Source organism: Oncorhynchus masou, chromosome 2 (genome assembly GCF_036934945.1).
Source record: "Oncorhynchus masou masou isolate Uvic2021 chromosome 2, UVic_Omas_1.1, whole genome shotgun sequence".
Lineage (NCBI taxonomy): Eukaryota > Metazoa > Chordata > Actinopteri > Salmoniformes > Salmonidae > Oncorhynchus > Oncorhynchus masou.
In genome coordinates, this window is record NC_088213.1 from 14,245,458 (window position 1) to 14,269,161 (window position 23,704).

The 23,704-nt window shown below is 46.8% G+C and overlaps 1 protein-coding gene across 2 annotated transcripts in view; it reads right to left on the reverse strand.

Moving 5' to 3' along the window:
* Positions 1-23,704, reverse strand: part of elp4 (elongator acetyltransferase complex subunit 4) — a 211,413-nt gene that overhangs the window by 145,965 nt on the left and 41,744 nt on the right. For both annotated transcript variants that reach the window (XM_064988254.1, XM_064988244.1), the window contains exon 9: positions 19,393-19,499. In XM_064988254.1, the coding sequence (XP_064844326.1) occupies positions 19,393-19,499 (107 nt within the window). The remainder of the gene's footprint in view (positions 1-19,392; positions 19,500-23,704) is intronic.

The window sequence follows — 23,704 nt, forward strand, 5'->3', positions numbered from 1 at the left end:
CTGTCACTCATCATCACTCACTCTCATGTGGGACAAAAGGATAGTTTGTCTAAGGGACACACATTGGAGATCACTGCACCACTCTGCAACCCCCCCCTCTCCTTTTGAAGTTTAGGGGGCTGTCTCATTCTATCTGAATAATATAGTGTCTGTAATTAAAGTCCATTCAGGGCTCATCTAGTGGTGTCCTAACTGTCCCCCATCATCTGCTCTGGCCCTTTCAATGGCCACCTGTGACCTCGGAGATGGGGAGACAGAGTGCCATAAAATTCACAGCCACTAACACGTTCTGGTCAACAGTCTGTCTGCCTGTTCAATCACAGTCAATGAGCACTGTTTTCTACAGCCAACTCATCTTTAAGATGTTAAGAGACGTTCTTTCTAAATAGACCTACAGCCAAGCGTATTGAGCCTGGTCGGGGTTAAGAGAGTGTCATGATTAAGCAGACAGCAATGTCTCTGTGGTCTCTTTCACTTCTCTTTCTGGAAGACAATGAAACAATGGACCAGCTGGGTTTCTTTAGCCAATGGGGCCAGCACATTGTGTTATTGACTGGGCCTCATTGGATAGCGATAGTACTGAGGTATTGATGATGCAATACAATACAGGATGGAATGCAATCTGTCTCATTGAAACTATACATGTTTATATTGAAGTATAATAATAACTGTGTGTATAGTAGCTATCAACATTTCCTGGGGTAAAGTTTTACTCTAGTATTTATTATTTTTGTGTGCGAGTTAAACCTGGTGTTCACAACACGATTTGGGCCTTGATGTAGCGGTCCCAGACATGTTTTTCAGATTAGAGACAACATCCCTAAGTCGTTGCCGACAATGGGGTCCGCGGCAGTCACCGACGCTCATTTAATGTTAGCGGGACAGAGACTCAATCTGAGGGGTACCGATCCCGTCTTTAAGCACTCCCAGACGTCCCAATCATTTCAAACCATTGATTTTGTCGCCACAAAACCCGCAATGCTCCAGTAGTGTGAGATGTGTCACGGCAAGTTTTGATAACGGTGATCAGCAATAGCCAATGAGAGCTTGCCAGAGAAGAAGCCAGTGAGTATCGCATCACCCAGAATGTGTACTCTCGAGCAGGAGCGATGACTACTACTAGAATAGGTTTGTACTTGCCATAGTGTCAAATCGCTACAGCTCTGACAAGCTCTTTACACGCAATGTTATTCAATTCAAAATGTATTGGCTAGATTTTTCAACTCTTTATGGCAAGCGTGAATGTCTGACTGAAATCGTTTATGAGGCTGCTTTGAAGAATCTTGAGGCTCAAGTGAAGAATCTTGTAGTGTGTGACACAAGTGAAGAATCTTGTAGTGTGTGCCACATCCGTGCCACATCATTTAGTGTGCCCACCACTATGTTGGCAAGACAAAAAAACTACAGGAAAGACGGTCGTTTAATGTGAGAGGCTCAGCAATTTTAGAATTGTAAAAGTAGTGTAGTGTCTGCCAGCTCTCCTTTGGCTGAGGAGATGGGTCACGCTGCCCTCCAATCCTTCAGTCAGCTAAAGACAAAGCAGGCTCAAAGCTCTGTTATGAAGTTTCCAAACTAGACCTTATTTTAGCCACATTTTTGCCGGCCGGCTGAATACGACCAAACTAAACAGAAACCTCTGTATTCACACACACACACACACACACACACACACACACACACACACACACACACACACACACACACACACACACACACACACACACACACACACACACACACACACACACCTGACCCCCCCAGGACATGGAGCAGTGAGAGTGTGGGAAAGTTATTTCTAGGGCAGAAGCGGAGAGCGTTCCTGGGCTTTGACTCTCCTGCTCCAGATCAACATTCCACCTTTGAACCGCTCCGACTTCGGCCGTTTGTGCCCACGATGACAATTTCTCCTTTCCTCTTAGGGGGGCGGGCACAGGGGTGGAGGGCGGGGGGGCACCTTTTTGGCAAGTTCCATTCTCTCCGCTAACGTGTTAAATAGGCACAAGTTAAAAACACAGACACCGTAACTTACTCCAGTTGTAATAGATGGATTCATTGGTTTGTTCATATTCTGCATTAGAAGTCCTGTTACCCTAAGAGACGTAACAGCCCACGTTACCCAGCAGACCATAGACCAGGGGACCCTAAGAGACGTAACAGCCCACGTTACCCAGCAGACCATAGACCAGGGGACCCTAAGAGACGTAACAGCCCACGTTACCCAGCAGACCATAGACCAGGGGACCCTAAGAGACGTAACAGCCCACGTTACCCAGCAGACCATAGACCAGGGGACCCTAAGAGAGACGTAACAGCCCACGTTACCCAGCAGACCATAGACCAGGGGACCCTAAGAGACGTAACAGCCCACGTTACCCAGCAGACCATAGACCAGGGACCCTAAGAGACGTAACAGCCCAACAGCCCACGTTACCCAGCAGACCATAGACCAGGGGACCCTAAGAGACGGCCCACGTTACCCAGCAGACCATAGACCAGGGGACCCTAAGAGACGTAACAGCCCACGTTACCCAGCAGACCATAGACCAGGGAACCCTAAGAGACGTAACAGCCCACGTTACCCAGCAGACCATAGACCAGGGAACCCTAAGAGACGTAACAGCCCACGTTACCCAGCAGACCATAGACCAGGGGACCCTAAGAGACGTAACAGCCCACGTTACCCAGCAGACCATAGACCAGGGGACCCTAAGAGACGTAACAGCCCACGTTACCCAGCAGACCATAGACCAGGGACCCTAAGAGACGTAACAGCCCACGTTACCCAGCAGACCATAGACCAGGGGACCCTAAGAGACGTAACAGCCCACGTTACCCAGCAGACCATAGACCAGGGGACCCTAAGAGACGTAACAGCCCACGTTACCCAGCAGACCATAGACCAGGGGACCCTAAGAGACGTAACAGCCCACGTTACCCAGCAGACCATAGACCAGGGGACCCTAAGAGACGTAACAGCCCACGTTACCCAGCAGACCATAGACCAGGGGACCCTAAGAGACGTAACAGCCCACGTTACCCAGCAGACCATAGACCAGGGGACCCTAAGAGACGTAACAGCCCACGTTACCCAGCAGACCATAGACCAGGGAACCCTAAGAGACGTAACAGCCCACGTTACCCAGCAGACCATAGACCAGGGGACCCTAAGAGACGTAACAGCCCACGTTACCCAGCAGACCATAGACCAGGGGACCCTAAGAGACGTAACAGCCCACGTTACCCAGCAGACCATAGACCAGGGGACCCTAAGAGACATAACAGCCCACGTTACCCAGCAGACCATAGACCAGGGGACCCTAAGAGACGTAACAGCCCACGTTACCCAGCAGACCATAGACCAGGGGACCCTAAGAGACGTAACAGCCCACGTTACCCAGCAGACCATAGACCAGGGGACCCTAAGAGACGTAACAGCCCACGTTACCCAGCAGACCATAGACCAGGGGACCCTAAGAGACGTAACAGCCCACGTTACCCAGCAGACCATAGACCAGGGGACCCTAAGAGACGTAACAGCCCACGTTACCCAGCAGACCATAGACCAGGGGACCCTAAGAGACGTAACAGCCCACGTTACCCAGCAGACCATAGACCAGGGGACCCTAAGAGACATAACAGCCCACGTTACCCAGCAGACCATAGACCAGGGGACCCTAAGAGACGTAACAGCCCACGTTACCCAGCAGACCATAGACCAGGGGACCCTAAGAGACGTAACAGCCCACGTTACCCAGCAGACCATAGACCAGGGGACCCTAAGAGGCGTAACAGCCCACGTTAACCAGCAGACCATAGACCAGGGGACCCTAAGAGACGTAACAGCCCACGTTACCCAGCAGACCATAGACCAGGGGACCCTAAGAGACGTAACAGCCCACGTTACCCAGCAGACCATAGACCAGGGGACCCTAAGAGACGTAACAGCACACGTTACCCAGCAGACCATAGACCAGGGGACCCTAAGAGACGTAACAGCCCACCATAGACCAGGGGACCGAAACAGGTGGCCCACATATGAGTAGTTCATCAAACAATTCTCAAAGTACATGCAATTTTCACATGTTCCACTTCAAATTGTCATAAATAAAAGCTCCCAGCTACTATCTTATCAACGCAACAATGACATTATCCACCCCTGGTTAGCCACTAAACCTAACAATATTTGCCAATCAATTTCCAGAAAACTTGCCCGTCTGTCTGGGTGGTGCGCGTGCTTGTCCATCACTCCGTGTGTAGCCTGTTGATGTGACGACCATCTTGTTGTTTGACAGAAATACTTCCCCCAAAACCGTCTCTATTAAATGTTAACTGCAAAGCAGGCTTACCTGGCAGAAGTAGATCATGAGGAAGTAAACTTTGCCATGGAATGAGCAGCAGCAGTACAGAACCATCACATTAGACTCACATTCCTCACTCTATAGATGCGCATTTAAAAAGGGCCAGAGGTGCGATTAAAGGGGTATTACACCATAAAAATGTTAATTATATTTTAGGTCTGGAAGAAAACTAAGGTCTTCAGATGTGATGTAATCATTCACATGGACTCAGAACATCACATTTAGTTGTTTCTCTATGAACAATTGTAATTTTGAAAGTGAAAAACCAAACAAATCTAAAACCAGGAAAAATAAAACTGAGAAAACATAATTATGGAAAATGGAGAAACTTTGGAGAAAAAAACATATGAACCGTTATTTTAACAGGTATATTGACAGAAAACATAGTGCACTACTTTCTCTTGTACACTAATGACCCAGGGAAGAGTTGACAACATAGTGCACTACTTTCTCTTGTACACTAATGGCCCAGGGAAGAGTTGACAACATAGTGCACTACTTTCTCTTGTACACTAATGACCCAGGGAAGAGTTGACAACATAGTGCACTACTTTCTCTTGTACACTAATGACCCAGGGAAGAGTTGACAACATAGTGCACTACTTTCTCTTGTACACTAATGACCCAGGGAAGAGTTGACAACATAGTTACTTTCTCTTGTACACTAATGACCCAGGGAAGAGTTGACAACATAGTTCACTACTTTCTCTTGTACACTAATGACCCAGGGAAGAGTTGACAACATAGTGCACTACTTTCTCTTGTACACTAATGACCCAGGGAAGAGTTGACAACATAGTTCACTACTTTCTCTTGTACACTAATGACCCAGGGAAGAGTTGACAACATAGTGCACTACTTTCTCTTGTACACTAATGACCCAGGGAAGAGTTGACAACATAGTGCACTACTTTCTCTTGTACACTAATGACCCAGGGAAGAGTTGACAACATAGTTCACTACTTTCTCTTGTACACTAATGACCCAGGGAAGAGTTGACAACATAGTGCACTACTTTCTCTTGTACACTAATGACCCAGGGAAGAGTTGACAACATAGGGCCAATTTGAAAACTAAAACAACATGTTTTACTTTTTTGTACACTAATGACCTTGCAGAAAAATTTGAAAACTAAAAAAGTGTTATTTTTTTTAAGCCTTAGAAAATAGCAATAAACCGTTCCATATCCCAAAGACACAATCTAAAAGCACCAGCAGGGTTCTACAGTAGCTACTAGTCACTACCATTATGCTAATTTAGGGGTGTTTATGAGTTAGCCTTGTCCCCTGTCTCCCAGCATCACTACACCAAACACACACACAACCCCACCCAAATCAACCAACCACCCCTCCCTGGTTGTTGTACTTGTACTCTCATCCTAATCCGAGTTGAAGATCGCTATGATGGTTTAATCTGGTCTGAATGGAGTCTGGCCGGGCCAGCCCAGTGTAATGTAATGAATGGTGAGCGCTATACGCGCCCTGTTAAGGGTTCACTGCTCCCCGCTGCAACAGCTTCACTTCCAGGGCAGCTCAGGCAGAGCACAGCCTTACACAGTCTGGCAGGAGGGCAGCACATACGTCTTACGAGGTTATTATCCCACCATCTTGTTTTCATATCTGCTGCTCATGAGAAGGTTGTTTTGTGTTGGAGTCTGGATGTAGGGTAGCATGTCTGGCAACATTCCGGTCTCATCCTCTTTCTGGAGTTTGACTGGCCTAGATTACAACTACTCCAAACACTAATACTGTTGTTCCCTTGTCGGGGGAAGACGGTAAGTGATGTACAGTACCATCCAAAAGTTTGGACACCTACTCAAGTCTTTTTTTAAATCTATTTTCTACATTGTAGAATAATAGTGAAGACATCAAAACTATGAAATAACACATATGGAATCATGTAGGAACCACAAAAAGTGTTTTGCCAAAAGGCACCTAAAGGACTCTGACCATGAAAAACAAGATTCTCTAAGGTAAATAAAATCTGTTTTTTATTGTTAATACATTTGCAAAAATGTAAAAAAACAACTGTTTTTGCATTGTCATTATGGGGTATTGTGTGGAGATTGATATTGAAATATGTTGTTATTTAATCAATTTTATAATAAAGCTGTAACGCAACAAAATGTGGAAAAGGGGAAGGGGTCTGAATACTTTTCAAATGCACTGTTTATCAGAATACTGTATATAACAACCTACTGCATCATAAAAGCAGATGGGGGAATATTCACAACATACATCCAATTGGTAAGTATTCAGCTGAGGGGTCCGGCCGCATGCCACGGACTCACCTACACACCTCGCCCAAAACACAACAGGACCTGTGTGCTTCGAGGTAGAGGAAGAGTATGAATTATTTATGTGGATTCTTTTTCAAGGAGTCCGTTCCGATCCGATTGTGACTCCCAAGACAGGCTATAGTTCCTTTGGCAGATGTATTGGAAATGTGACGAGTCATTGTGTTTTCATGTTAGGGTATTGCAGTTTTAGATAGATTTTATGTAAAATCATCACATATATAAAATCAAAATCACGACAGCTGTGATCGAAACAGGAAGTTTCGGTACAATTTTATAAATGCAGACAGAGAATTTGTTCGTTCGACATGGTGGGATCTTTTTGTGTCTGCAAAATTAATTATGCGAGGAATGGTGGTGGTAACGCCTTTATGAGCAAATATTGATACAATGACCATCATATCGAAGTAAACTTGGAGTCACACGATTATATGGTGTGTGTGGTTCTCCCATTATGACTGGGGAAACCATGCAGTTTATTAGGCTACAGATGAAATTCACAGGCTGGTGAAAGAGCACTGTGATCTTGATACTTTTCAATACATATCAAGAGTCTTATTCTGGTGACATGATGATCAATGCTTGACTGCCGATTGACAAATACAAATATTCTCTCTATTATCAGGAATAATCTCATCACGTAGACTAGCCTGCCCAAACTGTATCTGCTGGCTAGAGCGCTTGTGCCAAGTCCAGATTGGGTACATTTGCTATTTAACCCAACAGTTTGTGACAAAACTATCCGTAGAGTTCAAAATGGATGGAAATGCATTGAACTTTAGATTGCTACTCGGTAGATGAAAACGTAGGCGATAAAGTACATTTTATGTGCACTACGTCATCCTGCACAGCCTTTTATCTGTTGTTCTTTTAACGTAACGTAACGCAATCAACACTGCTAGCTAGCCAGCTAGCCAGCTAGCCCCCGAATAGCAGCACTGTAGAAACTATTACACTTGACGGAACGACTTGATTAGTGTAGTGATTAGTGTAGTGTCAACAACGCAGCCACTGCCAGCTAGCCTACTCCAGCAGTACTGTATCATTTCAATCATTTTAGTCAATAAGATTCTTGCTACGTAAGCTTAACTTTCTGAACATTCGAGACGTGTAGTCCACTTGTCATTCCAATCTCCTTTGCATTAGGGTAGCCTCTTCTGTAGCCTGTCAACTATGTGTCTATCTATCCCTGTTCTCTCCTCTCTGCACAGACCATACAAACGCTCCACACCGCGTGGCCGCGGCCACCCTAATCTGGTGGTCCCAGCGCGCACGACCCACGTGGAGTTCCAGGTCTCCGGTAGCCTCTGGAACTGCCGATCTGCGGCCAACAAGGCAGAGTTCATCTCAGCCTATGCCTCCCTCCAGTCCCTCGACTTCTTGGCACTGACGGAAACATGGATCACCACAGATAACACTGCTACTCCTACTGCTCTCTCTTCGTCCGCCCACGTGTTCTCGCACACCCCGAGAGCTTCTGGTCAGCGGGGTGGTGGCACCGGGATCCTCATCTCTCCCAAGTGGTCATTCTCTCTTTCTCCCCTTACCCATCTGTCTATCGCCTCCTTTGAATTCCATGCTGTCACAGTTACCAGCCCTTTCAAGCTTAACATCCTTATCATTTATCGCCCTCCAGGTTCCCTCGGAGAGTTCATCAATGAGCTTGATGCCTTGATAAGCTCCTTTCCTGAGGACGGCTCACCTCTCACAGTCCTGGGCGACTTTAACCTCCCCACGTCTACCTTTTACTCATTCCTCTCTGCCTCCTTCTTTCCACTCCTCTCCTCTTTTGACCTCACCCTCTCACCTTCCCCCTACTCACAAGGCAGGCAATACGCTCGACCTCATCTTTACTAGATGCTGTTCTTCCACTAACCTCATTGCAACTCCCCTCCAAGTCTCCGACCACTACCTTGTATCCTTTTCCCTCTCGCTCTCATCCAACACTTCCCACACTGCCCCTACTCGGATGGTATCGCGCCGTCCCAACCTTCGCTCTCTCTCCCCCGCTACTCTCTCCTCTTCCATCCTATCATCTCTTCCCTCTGCTCATACCTTCTCCAACCTATCTCCTGATTCTGCCTCCTCAACCCTCCTCTCTTCCCTTTCTGCATCCTTTGACTCTCTATGTCCCCTATCCTCCAGGCCGGCTCGGTCCTCCCCTCCCGCTCCGTGGCTCGACGACTCATTGCGAGCTCACAGAACAGGGCTCCGGGCAGCCGAGCGGAAATGGAGGAAAACTCGCCTCCCTGCGGACCTGGCATCCTTTCACTCCCTCCTCTCTACATTTTCCTCCTCTGTCTCTGCTGCTAAAGCCACTTTCTACCACTCTAAATTCCAAGCATCTGCCTCTAACCCTAGGAAGCTCCTTGCCACCTTCTCCTCCCTCCTGAATCCTCCTCCCTCTCTGCAGATGACTTCGTCAACCATTTTGAAAAGAAGGTCGACGACATCCGATCCTCGTTTGCTAAGTCAAACGACACCGCTGGTTCTGCTCACACTGCCCTACCCTGTGCTCTGACCTCTTTCTCCCCTCTCTCTCCAGATGAAATCTCGCTTCTTGTGACGGCCGGCCGCCCAACAACCTGCCCGCTTGACCCTATCCCCTCCTCTCTTCTCCAGACCATTTCCGGAGACCTTCTCCCTTACCTCACCTCGCTCATCAACTCATCCCTGACCGCTGGCTACGTCCCTTCCGTCTTCAAGAGAGCGAGAGTTGCACCCCTTCTGAAAAAACCTACACTCGATCCCTCCGATGTCAACAACTACAGACCAGTATCCCTTCTTTCTTTTCTCTCCAAAACTCTTGAACGTGCCGTCCTTGGCCAGCTCTCCCGCTATCTCTCTCAGAATGACCTTCTTGATCCAAATCAGTCAGGTTTCAAGACTAGTCATTCAACTGAGACTGCTCTTCTCTGTATCACGGAGGTGCTCCGCACTGCTAAAGCTAACTCTCTCTCCTCTGCTCTCATCCTTCTAGACCTATCGGCTGCCTTCGATACTGTGAACAATCAGATCCTCCTCTCCACCCTCTCCGAGTTGGGCATCTCCGGCGCGGCCCACGCTTGGATTGCGTCCTACCTGACAGGTCGCTCCTACCAGGTGGCGTGGCGAGAATCTGTCTCCTCGCCACGCGCTCTCACCACTGGTGTCCCCCAGGGCTCTGTTCTAGGCCCTCTCCTATTCTCGCTATACACCAAGTCACTTGGCTCTGTCATAACCTCACATGGTCTCTCCTATCATTGCTATGCAGACGACACACAATTAATCTTCTCCTTTCCCCCTTCTGATGACCAGGTGGCGAATCGCATCTCTGCATGTCTGGCAGACATATCAGTGTGGATGACGGATCACCACCTGAAGCTGAACCTCGGCAAGACGGAGCTGCTCTTCCTCCCGGGGAAGGACTGCCCGTTCCATGATCTCGCCATCACGGTTGACAACTCCATTGTGTCCTCCTCCCAGAGCGCTAAGAACCTTGGCGTGATCCTGGACAACACCCTGTCGTTCTCAACTAACATCATGGCGGTGGCCCGTTCCTGTAGGTTCATGCTCTACAACATCCGCAGAGTACGACCCTGCCTCACACAGGAAGCGGCGCAGGTCCTAATCCAGGCACTTGTCATCTCCCGTCTGGATTACTGCAACTCGCTGTTGGCTGGGCTCCCTGCCTGTGCCATTAAACCCCTACAACTCATCCAGAACGCCGCAGCCCGTCTGGTGTTCAACCTTCCCAAGTTCTCTCACGTCACCCCGCTCCTCCGCTCTCTCCACTGGCTTCCAGTTGAAGCTCGCATCCGCTACAAGACCATGGTGCTTGCCTACGGAGCTGTGAGGGGAACGGCACCGCAGTACCTCCAGGCTCTGATCAGGCCCTACACCCAAACAAGGGCACTGCGTTCATCCACCTCTGGCCTGCTCGCCTCCCTACCACTGAGGAAGTACAGTTCCCGCTCAGCCCAGTCAAAACTGTTCGCTGCTCTGGCCCCCCAATGGTGGAACAAACTCCCTCACGACGCCAGGACAGCGGAGTCAATCACCACCTTCCGGAGACACCTGAAACCCCACCTCTTCAAGGAATACCTAGGATAGGATAAGTAATCCTTCTCACCCCCCCCCTTAAATGATTTAGATGCACTATTGTAAAGTGGCTGTTCCACTGGATGTCAGAAGGTGAATTCACCAATTTGTAAGTCGCTCTGGATAAGAGCGTCTGCTAAATGACTTAAATGTAAATGTACATGTAGGTCCATTTGATGGAAACACCTCGTGGGAAAATGCCCAAATGGTTTTTATGCAGATTTTTAGAATACCTGCATGAAAATGAGTCATCAATTGGTGTTTTATTTACTTCCTGTGTCTTGGCAGGACTACATTCTACTGTGAATGTCATACTGAGTGTAGTCTATTGGAGTCAATATTGAATGACCCAGTTGTACACTACAGTCTATCAGGCTCAGCTCTCCTCAATGGGAGCTTTACTACTACCACCATGCATAACCTAACACACATGCATAGAAACACACAGATGGGTACTCAGACATGGAATACAAACAAACTCAAACATTCACTAAGTCTCCCTCCCTCTCTCTGTTTAGAGCCTCTGAGGATCCCTCATTTTAATTAGACCTGACCTCAAAATCACTTAACAGCTCCTCTCTGCTTCCACCTCACCCCCCTCTTCTCCTTCCCCATCGCTCAGCTCCGCTCTTCACATATGTCCATTAACACTCCTCCCTCGGCACCCACAGCCTTATACAGGGGGGCGGGGGTAGAGGGGTAGGGGGCAGAGCATGTGAGCGGAGCAGAACAAGGAGCAGAGCGTGCCCAATTTGACTGGAGCGTGGAGGGAGTTTCCCCAAAGGCTGGAGCGTCGGCCATTAGTGCTCACTTCCTCAAGGCATGCCCAGGCCCAGCATGCATTTGATGTCTACGTGTGTGCTGCTACAGCCCCTTGCTTTAGCTACTGTCATGGAGTTCACTAAATATTTTCATTAAGAAACTGATAAAACACACAGGTGCTAAAACAAGGTGACTTACAAAGATGAGGACCAAGAGCAAGAGAGGGAGTGTGTTGATGTAGTGTCCACAACTAAAGAGAGGGAGTGTGTTGATGTAGTGACCACAACTAAAGAGAGGGAGTGTGGTGATGTAGTGTCCACAACTAAAGAGAGGGAGTGTGGTGATGTAGTGTCCACAACTAAAGAGAGGGAGTGTGTTGATGTAGTGTCCACAACTAAAGAGAGGGAGTGTGGTGATGTAGTGTCCACAACTAAAGAGAGGGAGTGTGGTGATGTAGTGTCCACAACTAAAGAGAGGGAGTGTGGTGATGTAGTGTCCACAACTAAAGAGAGGGAGTGTGGTGATGTAGTGTCCACAACTAAAGAATCATTGTGGAATCTGAAAAGGCTGATCCAAAAAGCATGATGTGTACTTACTACATGGACATGCTAACAGAAAGGAAGGAGGTGGGTAGCAAGCTAAGTGTCATTGTAGCAAAGTATTTATAAACACAAAATCAGATCTCTTAAAAGTTTTGATCATTTTTGTTTTATTATCTATTCAATAGGCCATCATTGATCATCGGTTTAATATGACATGTGACCTATTTAGGGTGTTTATATGCTGTTTAATATGACATGTGGGGTAGCAGGGTGGCCTAGTGGTTAGAGTGTTGGACTAGTAACTGGAAGGTTGCAAGTTCAAATCCCTGAGCTGACGAGGTACAAATCTGTCGTTCTGCCCCTGGACAGGCAGTTAACCCACTGTTCCTAGGCCGTCATTGAAAATAAGAATTTGTTCTTAACTGACTTGCCTAGTTAGATAAAGGTAAAATAAAAAAATATTTAAAAAAAAAACTATTTAGAGTGTTTATATGTTGTTTAATATGACATGTAACCTATTTAGAATGTTTAAATGCTGTTTAATATGACATGTAACCTATTTAGAGTGTTTATATGCTGTTTAATATGACATGTAACCTATTTAGAGTGTTTATATGCTGTTTAATATGACATGTAACCTATTTAGAATGTTTAAATGCTGTTTAATATGACATGTAACCTATTTAGAGTGTTTATATGCTGTTTAATATGACATGTAACCTATTTAGAGTGTTTATATGCTGTTTAATATGACATGTAACCTATTTAGAGTGTTTATATGCTGTTTAATATGACATGTGAACTTTTTGAAATGATGAGAGCTTCTTACAGTCACCTTTTCCTGTAGTTTATTTAAATACTTTTCATTCAAATCATATGGTTTGGTTTCAATACCTGAAAACCAAATGGTAGGTCCAAGTCGTCACACCAGATGGGTGTTGGTTAAATGGTAGGTCCAAGTCGTCACAACAGATGGATGTTGGTTAAATGGTAGGTCCAAGTCGTCACAACAGATGGGTGTTGGTTAAATGGTAGGTCCAGGTCGTTACAACAGATGGGTGTTGGTTAAATGGTAGGTCCAAGTCGTCACAACAGATGGGTGTTGGTTAAACGGTAGGTCCAGGTCGTCACAACAGATGGGTGTTGGTTAAATGGTAGGTCCAAGTCGTCACAACAGATGGGTGTTGGTTAAACGGTAGGTCCAGGTCGTCACAACAGATGGGTGTTGGTTAAACGGTAGGTCCAAGTCGTCACAACAGATGGGTGTTGGTTAAACGGTAGGTCCAGGTCGTCACAACAGATGGGTGTTGGTTAAATGGTAGGTCCAGGTCGTCACAACAGATGGGTGTTGGTTAAACGGTAGGTCCAGGTCGTCACAACAGATGGGTGTTGGTTAAACGGTAGGTCCAAGTCGTCACAACAGATGGGTGTTGGTTAAACTCTGATTAACCAATGGAGCCAATTTGGAGCGTCAGTTGGGTTTCCTGTGAGTGAGGAGCGGTTGGAAAGGACGTGGAGTGCCGGAGTGGTATGCAAGCACCGCTCCATGAGCTGGATTTCCAAACGCTAAACGCCACTCACATACTCTGGTGGGGTACTCTTGTGGGGGGTAGACCAATAAGGTGTTGTCTTGAAGACGTTTTGAGGACATGCTATGAGACATTAGCCTGCTCTCCCACCCCTCTGGGGTCCACCGTCTCATCTTCAGCTTCCTCTCATCACCATTTATTACTCCTCCACACCTAGCTGACAGACAGACAGACATCACAGAGGATCGGCCTGTCTCACCTCTCTAGGAGGGGACTAATTTGACATACATCCCCTAGTCTCATACTACAGCTGACCCCTGACCTCTTACCCTGCCATGGCACCACAGTACCTCACCGGGGGGGTTATCCATCAGTCTGAGGGGTCACAGCAGGGTAAGGAGACTCACATTCTACAGAGCTTCGTCAGGTGAGGTGAGCAGCCTTCATTGTGAAACTGAATGACTGACAAGTGTGTGAGCGTGTTTCAAGTATGAGTAAAGTATGACCGAGAATGCACACTATTTGTAGGTGTGTTTGTTTTTGTCTGTGTCACTGTGTAAATATGTATCTGCGTGTCACACCACAAGTGTATGTGAGTGTGTTTTCCCTGTGACTGTGTGTTAATCTGGTCTTAACACCTAGCCATCTACCTGCTCAGACATGGGTTAATTCTGCCCTAAGGCATTGTGGGTAATGACCGTCCGTCAACTGACACCTGAACTTTTCAGGACTACGATTTTAGCCACGGCAACCTTATCACGGAACCTGTCAAACCACCATGACAACGAGTGTAGGTCAGTCTGTCCAGACTAGGGGTTATGTTCCAGTTTATATAGGGTTCAGCTATAGGGTAAACATCAGGGCTGGGGTCAACTCCTTTCAATGCAGTCAATTTAGGTAGTAAACTAAAATCCAGTTTACTTCCTGAACTTACTGAATTGAAATGCAATTTATCCCAATCTACATAGGGTTTAGGAAGTATAGGCCCAGTCACAGAGGTTAGCAGGTCCACTCATATAAAGACAATGGTATAGTAAAGACTGCAGGATTTTGTCTTGGTATAAAAGGGATAATTGTTTGGCATGGTGGTGTACTCTATCTCTCTGTGTGAACATAAAACCATATTTCCGCGTTCCCGAAGTGCAAGCTGGTTGAAACGTGAGTTGCAGTTTCTAACGTTACTCAGAGCTCCTTTGCTTTGTGAGGTCGTTATGTGTCGCTGTTGCTATCCTGTCTGATCTAGAGCTGTCAATCACCTGTCATCGTTGTCCATCAGAAACTAAGAGCGAGAGAAAAATAGAAAGGAAAGAGAGAGAGGACAGCATGAGAGAGACACCACTAGAAAAACAAACAGATGAATAGTTGAAGGTGGAGAAGGAGAGACACCACTAGAGAGATCGACAGATGAATAGTTGAAGGTAGAGAAGGAGAGACACCACTAGAGATTGACAGATTAATAGTTGCAGGTAGAGAAGGAGAGACACCACTAGAGATAGACAGATGAATAGTTGAAGGTAAAGAAGGAGAGACACCACTAGAGATAGACAGATGAATAGCTGAAGGTAGAGAAGGAGAGACACCACTAGAGATAGACATGAATAGTTGAAGGTAGAGAAGGAGAGACACCATAGAGATAGACAGAAAGATGAATAGTTGAAGGTGGAGAAGGAGAGACATCACTAGAGATAGACAGAAAGATGAATAGTTGAAGGTAGAGAAGGAGAGACACCACTAGAGAGATCGACAGATGAATAGTTGAAGGAGAGATGAATAGTTGAAGGAGAGTGACAGAGGGAGAGAGAGCCAGAGATGCAGGTAGAGGTAGAGAAAGAGGCTGAGATGCCGCCCGGGGCGGACGTGTCCTGGAGTGATTAGTTGGCTCGGTGTGGGACGTCACACAGGGCTGGGAGGGAATCTCATTGCTATCTCACATGCCAATCAACATCCCTCTGGGACAGTTGTCCAACGGGTCACAGCCACGCCGAGACACGCAGACGGAACGCAAAGGTAAACACAGACATGCACACACCTGGGGCGAGGCAGTGACTCAGCAGAAATGGCCGCCGCACCCCCACCATGCATTACCCAGAATGCCAAGCACCAATCACAGCATTGAGAGAGTGCAGAGCATTACGTAACAATGGGATACAACGGCTGATTGGCATGTGAGATCCAGGCTGTATCACAACCGGCTGTGATTGGGAGTCCCATAGGGCGGCGCACAATTGTCCCAGTGTCGTACGAGTTTGGCCGGTGTAGAGCGTCATTGTAAATAAGAATTTGTTCTTAACTGACTTCCCTATTTAAATAAAGGTTAAATAAATGTTTGATTGGTTTGATGGGCGACTGGTGACGTCATGAGAGATACTCTGGAAATTTCCTCCACACACACACACAATACAGATCACCACCAGGAAATTCCCTCCACACACAATACAGATCACCACCAGGAAATTCCCTCCACACACAATACAGATCACCACCAGGAAGTTCCCTCCACACACACAATACAGATCACCACCAGGAAATTCCCTCCACACACAATACAGATCACCACCAGGAAATTCCCTCCACACACAATACAGATCACCACCAGGAAGTTCCCTCCACACACAATACAGATCACCACCAGGGAATTCCCTCCACACACAATACAGATCACCACCAGGAAGTTCCCTCCACACACACAATACAGATCACCACCAGGAAGTTCCCTCCACACACAATACAGATCACCACCAGGGAATTCGATTGGCATTTCATATTGTGTGCTCGCTTATGTCAACATGTGTTGTAGCCAGTTTGACTTGACCTCTTTCCTCTCCCTCTCTTTTCTACTCCATGTCTTACTTTTATTAAGAGTGCTGCCTGTCATTCCCAAGACAACCCCACACAAAGCCTGTCCCTCACAGACAGTATGCAGCAGTACAACATCACCCAGTCCCACCAAGGCTCAGGGAGGAGCCCAGCAGACATACAGCTCCACTATGGAGGGGAATTAAAAGGCCGTTCAGAATAACCACCTTGACTTTTATGGACCTTATAAATCTACACTGGAGACTGCTTTTCAGAGGGAGAAGAGGAGAGGAGGAAAGGGAGGAGAGAAAGGAGGAAGAGGGGGTGAGAGAGAGGGGAGGAGAGAGGGGAGGAGAGAGGGGAGGAGAGAGGGGAGGAGAGAGGGGAGGAGAGAGGGAGGTGAGAGGGAGGTGAGAGGGTGATAAAGGGTAAGTATAAAGAGTGGAAGTCCCTCCTCTCCCCCTCTCCTCCTACCAGAGACGATAACTCCCTGATTAACCACTACAAGGCCAGCGTATGATAAGTTAATAATAAGATAATGATACAGTAATGAGGGACACTGATGAGTTTGACAGAGGAGAGGCCCTTCATCTGGAGAGAAGAGCCACAGAGATGGATTACAGGGAAGGAGAGTGAATCTGTGTGTGTGCGTGTGTGCGCGTGCGTGCGCGCGCGACGGATAAAGGCAAGGGCAAGAGGGGAGGGCAGCTGCACTTGAGTACTTGGATTGGCGGGGTCTGAGGAGGGAGAAAAGCGAGGGAGGAGACAGACACAGAGCGCCTTAATGGAGGGGCTGGCTAGAGAAGCCAGAGGGTCAGGGAAGGGTTGAATTTGCATAGTCAAACCTTTAATGTCAGGAGAGCTCAGTCAGGACACTGAATATCTACAATAGAGAGTGAAAATGACAGATTCTGTACTAGGTCAGTCTAGTGACGGAGGTGTGTACCAATGCGGAAACAGAGCCATCACAGTGCTTGACAGTCCCAAGATTTAACTTAATTATACCAGGGTCTGGCAGGTGTTATCTCATCAGATGTACAGGCATATACACTGCACTATCCACACATTCCATACTATAGTAACAAAAGTACTCAACAATAACAGGAAGTAGGTGCCATAGGGCGTGATAAAGGCCCACAGTAACTCAAGTACTCAACAATAACAGGAAGTAGGTGTCATAGGGGTGTGATAAAAGTCCTTAGTAACTAAAGTACTCCAGAACACAATAGTCTTTCCTCATCTCCTGTTCATGAGCTGTTTCTTCTCTGGTACCTTTGAAGTTGCTTGGCAGTAGGTGACAACACTGGTGTATCTATAGTTTCACCTTTCTCATTGCCAACCGACAGCTGGAGAAAGTTCAAACCTCTTGATGCACCCACCCCGTTAGCGGGATCATTTTCGTCAATCACCGCTGAATTGCAGAGCGCCAAATTCAAATTAAAGCACTAAAATTATTTAATTTTCATGAAATCAAAAGTGCAATATAGCAAAACAGAGCTTAGCTTGTTGTTAATCCACCTGGCATGTCAGATTTCAATAAAGCTTTTCGGCGAAAACATACCAAGCGTTAATGTTAGCACATCTCTCTCAGAAGACAAAATATTACAAATAGCTAGCAGCCAAGTAAATTGGTCACGAAAGTCAGAAAAGCAATAAATCGCTTACCTTTGATGATCTTCGGATGTTTGCACTCACGAGACTCCCAGTTACACAATAAATGTTCCTTTTGTTCCATAAAGATTATTTTATATCCAAAATACCTCAATTTGGTTGGTGCGTTATGTTCAGAAATCAACAGGCTCGAGCGGTCACAACATCACAGACGAAAATTCAAAATAGTATCCGTAATGATCGCAGAAACATGTCAAACGTTTTTTATAATCAATCCTCAGGTTGTGTTTACAATATATAATCGATAATATATCAACCGGGAATGTAGCTTCTTGAGAGCGAGAGAGAGAGCGAGAGCGAGAGAGAGAGAGAAAATGGATACTCCAAGCTGTTGCACATACAAAACGCTGCAGGCACCCAGCCATGCAATGACGCAATGTGATTTTTCTCGCTCATTTTTCAAAATAAAAGCCTGAAACTATGTCTAAAGACTGTTCACACCATGGGGAAGCCATAGGGAAAGGAATCTGGTTGATATCCCTTTAAATGGAGCGAAGGCAGGCTATGGAACATGGAGCTTTCAAAATAGAGGCCACTTCCTGGTTTGATTTACCTCAGGTTTTCACCTGTAATATCAGTTCTGTTATACTCACAGACCATATTTTGACAGTTTTGAAAACTTTAGAGTGTTTTCTATCCTAATCGGACAATTATATGCATATTCTAGATTCTGACCCTGAGAAATAGGCAGTTTAATTTGGGTATGTTTTTCATCCAAACATCAAAATACTGCCCCCTACACTCAAGAGGTTTTAACAGAGACTAGTGAAGCGAGGCTAACACCAGAGACAATTCAAAATAACCATCAGCACGTACTGTGAAACATGCTGTAGACAGGAAGAATGCAGAAGAAATTAAATGCACAAAGTTTTAAATAAATCATTACTTCTGTTCTCAATGGAGATCTGTAATAAGTTAACACTTTCATTAAAATTATAATATGATTTGGCTGTTGAGATAATGTGCTTTTTCTCTGTGTGTATGAGTATGTGCCTGAATGTGTATATTTGAAAGACAGCGTGTGTGAAAGACAGCGTGTGTGAAAGACAGCGTGTGTGAAAGACAGCGTGTGTGAAAGACAGCGTGTGAAAGACAGCGTGTGTGAAAGACAGCGTGTGTGAAAGACACAGTGTGTGAAAGACAGCGTGTGTGAAAGACAGCGTGTGTGAAAGACAGCGTGTGTGAAAGACAGAGTGTGTGAAAGACAGAGTGTGTGAAAGACAGAGTGTGTGAAAGACAGAGTGTGTGAAAGAGTACGAGAGAAAGCGTATGAAAAGATAACAGGATATGACACTTGTTTGTTTGCTAGATTACGTAACCACACGCTCGAGCGGGTTGTTGTGGTGGCAGAGGCCTACCTCAATGGTGAACTGCTTCCTCTTGAGTTTAAAGGCCAGGTCCTTGTTGTCGGGCAGATCACACACCAGGCAGTTCAGATAGGGCAGCTGACGTACATCTAGCAGACCTGGGAGAGAAGAGGGCAGGAGGAAACCAATTTGGATAAAGGACAAAGTACACATCATCCATGGGTGCATCTCAATAGTCAAAGTGGCTTCCTCAATTGTCTCCTTTCCTTTCTCTGCACTGATGTGGAAACAAAGTGGATTGTGAACAGGTTATACGTGGAAGGCATTCACCACCATCCTTAAACCTATCTTATATTTTCAGATCAGATGAAGGCATGGACATGGGAAGAGGAAGTCACTATAGACTATTGAGATGCACCCCTCACGCACCAAAGGAGTTGTAATCGCCAGTTATGTGCCAGGCCCTCATAGACTTATTAGGAGGGAGCTCAGGAGACAGGTTCCTTCGCCCTCCATGTTTCCCTCTCTCCTTCCCTCACTCTATCCTCCCTTCCAATCAGGAGCTGCAAGATTCAGCACTTGAAGCACTCAGGCAAAATGTTGTGATTATACTCAAGTAATGAGGCAGAACAAGATAAACAGGGACTTCTATTCCAGGGGACAAACTAATTGAGTTCTTATTTCAGGAAGGAAGACCGGCAGGCTGTAATGACTGTGTGTGTGTGTGTGTGTGTGTGTGTGTGTGTGTGTGTGTGTGTGTGTGTGTGTGTGTGTGTGTGTGTGTGTGTGTGTGTGTGTGTGTGCTGTAGGGCTTGCTATACATAATATAATAAATAGGTTCACTTTTCATAGGAAGAGACCTTAAGAAATTCTCCCCCCCTCCGTAAAGTGACATTTCATAAAACTGGAAAGCAGAGGCAGGGATGGTACAAAAGAAGGAGAAGAGAGAGAGAGAGAAAGAGAGAGAGGAGAGAGAGAGAGAGAGAGGAATAGATGGAGAAAGAGAGGGGGATGGTACAAAAGAAGGAGAAGAGAGAGAGAGAGAGAGAGAGAGAGAGAGAGAGAGAGAATAGATGGAGAAAGAGAGGGGGATGGTGAGTTCTCTCCTCCGTGCACTTGGGTGATTTCCTATCGCCTGATTCGCTGTGACAGGCATCCCAGCATGCTTTGAGCAGCCCTGAACTGCTGCTACAAAACGCACACACACAAAACACACAATGAACACACATTTGCAAATTCTTAAACAGAGGATGTATATTTTGATATAGGTCAAATACTACCAGTATAGTTAAATATCAGATCAACATCTTTCTAACAGAGAGATTCAACCCTCAGCTGTGTATTATATTAAACCGTATCATTGTGCGGTGTGTGAACACAAAGCAAAACAATAGCGGTCAGTGGGACAGGTTAGGGACGTGGGACAGGTTAGGGACGTGGGACATGTCAGCATGTAAAGAAAACATTGTGTTAGAGGAGAAACTAAAAGATGCCACTTAATCATTCTTCATCTGTCTCAACTAGGGCTGACTAACCAGACAGAGGAAAGGGGGAATAAACCAAAGGAAATGAGGAATAAACCAGAGGAGAGGGGGAATAAGCCAGAGGTGAGGGGGAATAAACCAGAGGAGAGGAGAAGGGGAATAAACCAGAGGAGAGGGGGAATAAACCAGAGGTGAGGGGGAATAAACCAGAGGTGAGTGGGAATAAACCAGAGGAGAGGAGAAGGGGAATAAACCAGAGGAGAGGGGGAATAAACCAGAGGAGAGGAGAAGGGGAATAAACCAGAGGAGAGGATAAGGGGAATAAACCAGAGGAGAGGAGAAGGGGAATAAACCAGAGGAAAGGAGAAGGGGAATAAACCAGAGGAGAGGGGGAATAAACCAGAGGAAAGGAGAAGGGGAATAAACCAGAGGAGAGGGGGAATAAACCAGAGGAGAGGGGGAATAAACCAGAGGAAAGAGGGAATAAACCAGAGGAGAGGGGGAATAAACCAGAGGAGAGGGGGAATAAACCAGAGGAGAGGGGGAGGAGAGGGGGAATAAACCAGAGGACAGGGGGAATAAACCAGAAGAAAGGGGGAGGGGAGAGGGGGAATAAACCAGAGGAGAGGAAAGGAGGAATAAACCAGAGGAGAGGGGGAATAAACCAGAGGAGAAGGGGAATAAACCAGATGAAAGGAAAGGGGGAATAAACCAGAGGAAAGGGGAATAAACCAGAGGAGAGGAAAGGGGGAATAAACCAGAGGAGAGGAAAGGGGGAATAAACCAGAGGAAAGGGGGAGAGGAGAGGGGGAATGAACCAGAGGAAAGAAATAAACCAGAAGAGAGGGGGAATAAACCAGAGGAGAGGGGGAATAAACCAGAGGAGAGGGGGAATAAACCATAGGAGAGGGGTAATAAAGCATAGGAGAGGGGTAATAAACCAGAGGAGAGGGGGAATAAACCAGAGGAGATGGGGAATAAACCAGAGGAGAGGGTAGAGGAATAAACCAGAGGAGAGGGTAGAGGAATAAACCAGAGGAGAGGGTAGAGGAATAAACCAGAGGAAAGGGGGAATAAACCAGAGGAAAGGAGAAGGGGAATAAAACAGAGGAAAGGAGAAGGGGAATAAACTAGAGGAGATGGGGAATAAACCAGAATAAACCAGAGGAGAGAGGGGAATAAACCAGAGGAGAGGGTAGAGGAATAAACCAGAGGAGAGGGGGAATAAACCAGAGGAAAGGGGAATAAACCAGAGGAAAGGGGGAATAAACCAGAGGAGAAGGGGAATAAACCAGAGGAAAGGAAAGGGGGAATAAACCAGAGGAAAGGGGAATAAACCAGAGGAGAGGGAAGGGGGAATAAACCAGAGGAGAAAAGGGGAATAAACCAGAGAGGAGAATAAACCAGGGGGGGGAATAAACCAGAGGAAAGGGGGAATAAACCAGAGGAAAGGGGAATAAAGGAGGAGGGGGGAATAAACCAGAGGAAAGGGGGAATAAACCAGAGGAAAGGGGGAATAAACCAGAGGAAAGGGGGAGAGGAGAGGAATAAACCAGAGGGGGGAATAAACCAGAGGAAAGGGGGAATAAAAACCAGAGGAGAAGGGGAATGAACCAGAGGAAAGAGGGAATAAACCAGAGGAGAGGGGGAATAAACCGGAGAAGAGGGGGAATAAACCAGAGGAGAGGGGGAATAAACCAGAGGAAAGGGGGAATAAACCAGAGGAGAGGAAATAAACCAGAGGGGGAATAAACCAGAGGAGAGGGGGAATAAACCAGAGGAAAGGGGGAATAAACCAGAGGAGAGGGGGAATAAACCAGAGGAGAGGGGGAATAAACCAGAGGAAAGGGGGAATAAAGCAGAGGAAAGGGTAGAGGAGAGGGGGAATAAACCAGAGGATAGGGGGAATAAACCAGAGGAGAGGGGGAATAAACCAGAGGAGAGGGGGAGGGGGAATAAACCAGAGGAAAGGGGCAATAAACCAGAGGAAAGGGGAGAGGAGAGGGGGAATAAACCAGAGGAAAGGGGGAGAGGAGAGGGGGAATGAACCAGAGGAAAGGGGGAGAGGAGAGGGGGAATAAACCAGAGGAAAGGGGGAGAGGAGAGGGGGAATAAACCAGAGGAAAGGGGGAGAGGAGAAGGGGAATAACCAGAGGAAAGGAGAAGGGGAATGACCAGAGGAAAAGAGAAGGGGAATGACCAGAGGAAAGGAAGAGAGGAGAAGGGGAATAAACCAGAGGAAATGAGGAGAGCAATAAACCAGAGGAAAAGATCAAGGGAGCAAGAGAGAGGCATGACTAAAAATACCTCCATCTCTTAAACTGACCTTTATGTGTGGGAGAGAGAGAGTGAGGGAGTGATGGAGAGAGGGAACGTGTGTACGAGGGAGGGAGAGAGAGAGTGTGTGAGGGAGTGATGGAGAGAGGGAATGTGTATATGAGAGAGGGATAGAGGGATGCTTATATATATATATATAAATATATATCTCCTTCCTCTTCCCCCTCTCAGACTGTCATCCTCCATGTCAGAGCAGACTAAACCATCTATGGAGAGAGGAGTGGACAGAGAAAAAGATGGAGAGAGTGATGGTGAAGAATATGGATTCCCCAGCATTGGTCCACTCCGCTCTACACCAGGCCTCAGGGGTATATGGGACTGGGGTTGTATGTGTGTGGAGGGAGGGTGGGAGAGAGGAGCTCTGCTGGGGGGTGAGAGGGGCGAGTGCGGCGTGGCAGCTGAATCCCCCCCGGCCTGTCTAGTGAGGAGCACGTCTGATTGAGCAGCAGCCCACTAACAGGCCCTGACAGCCTGGGCTGCCCTGTGAGGGGTATGCCTGCCGAGCCGACCAGCCTCCACAATCTCTCTCTCTCTCTCTCTCT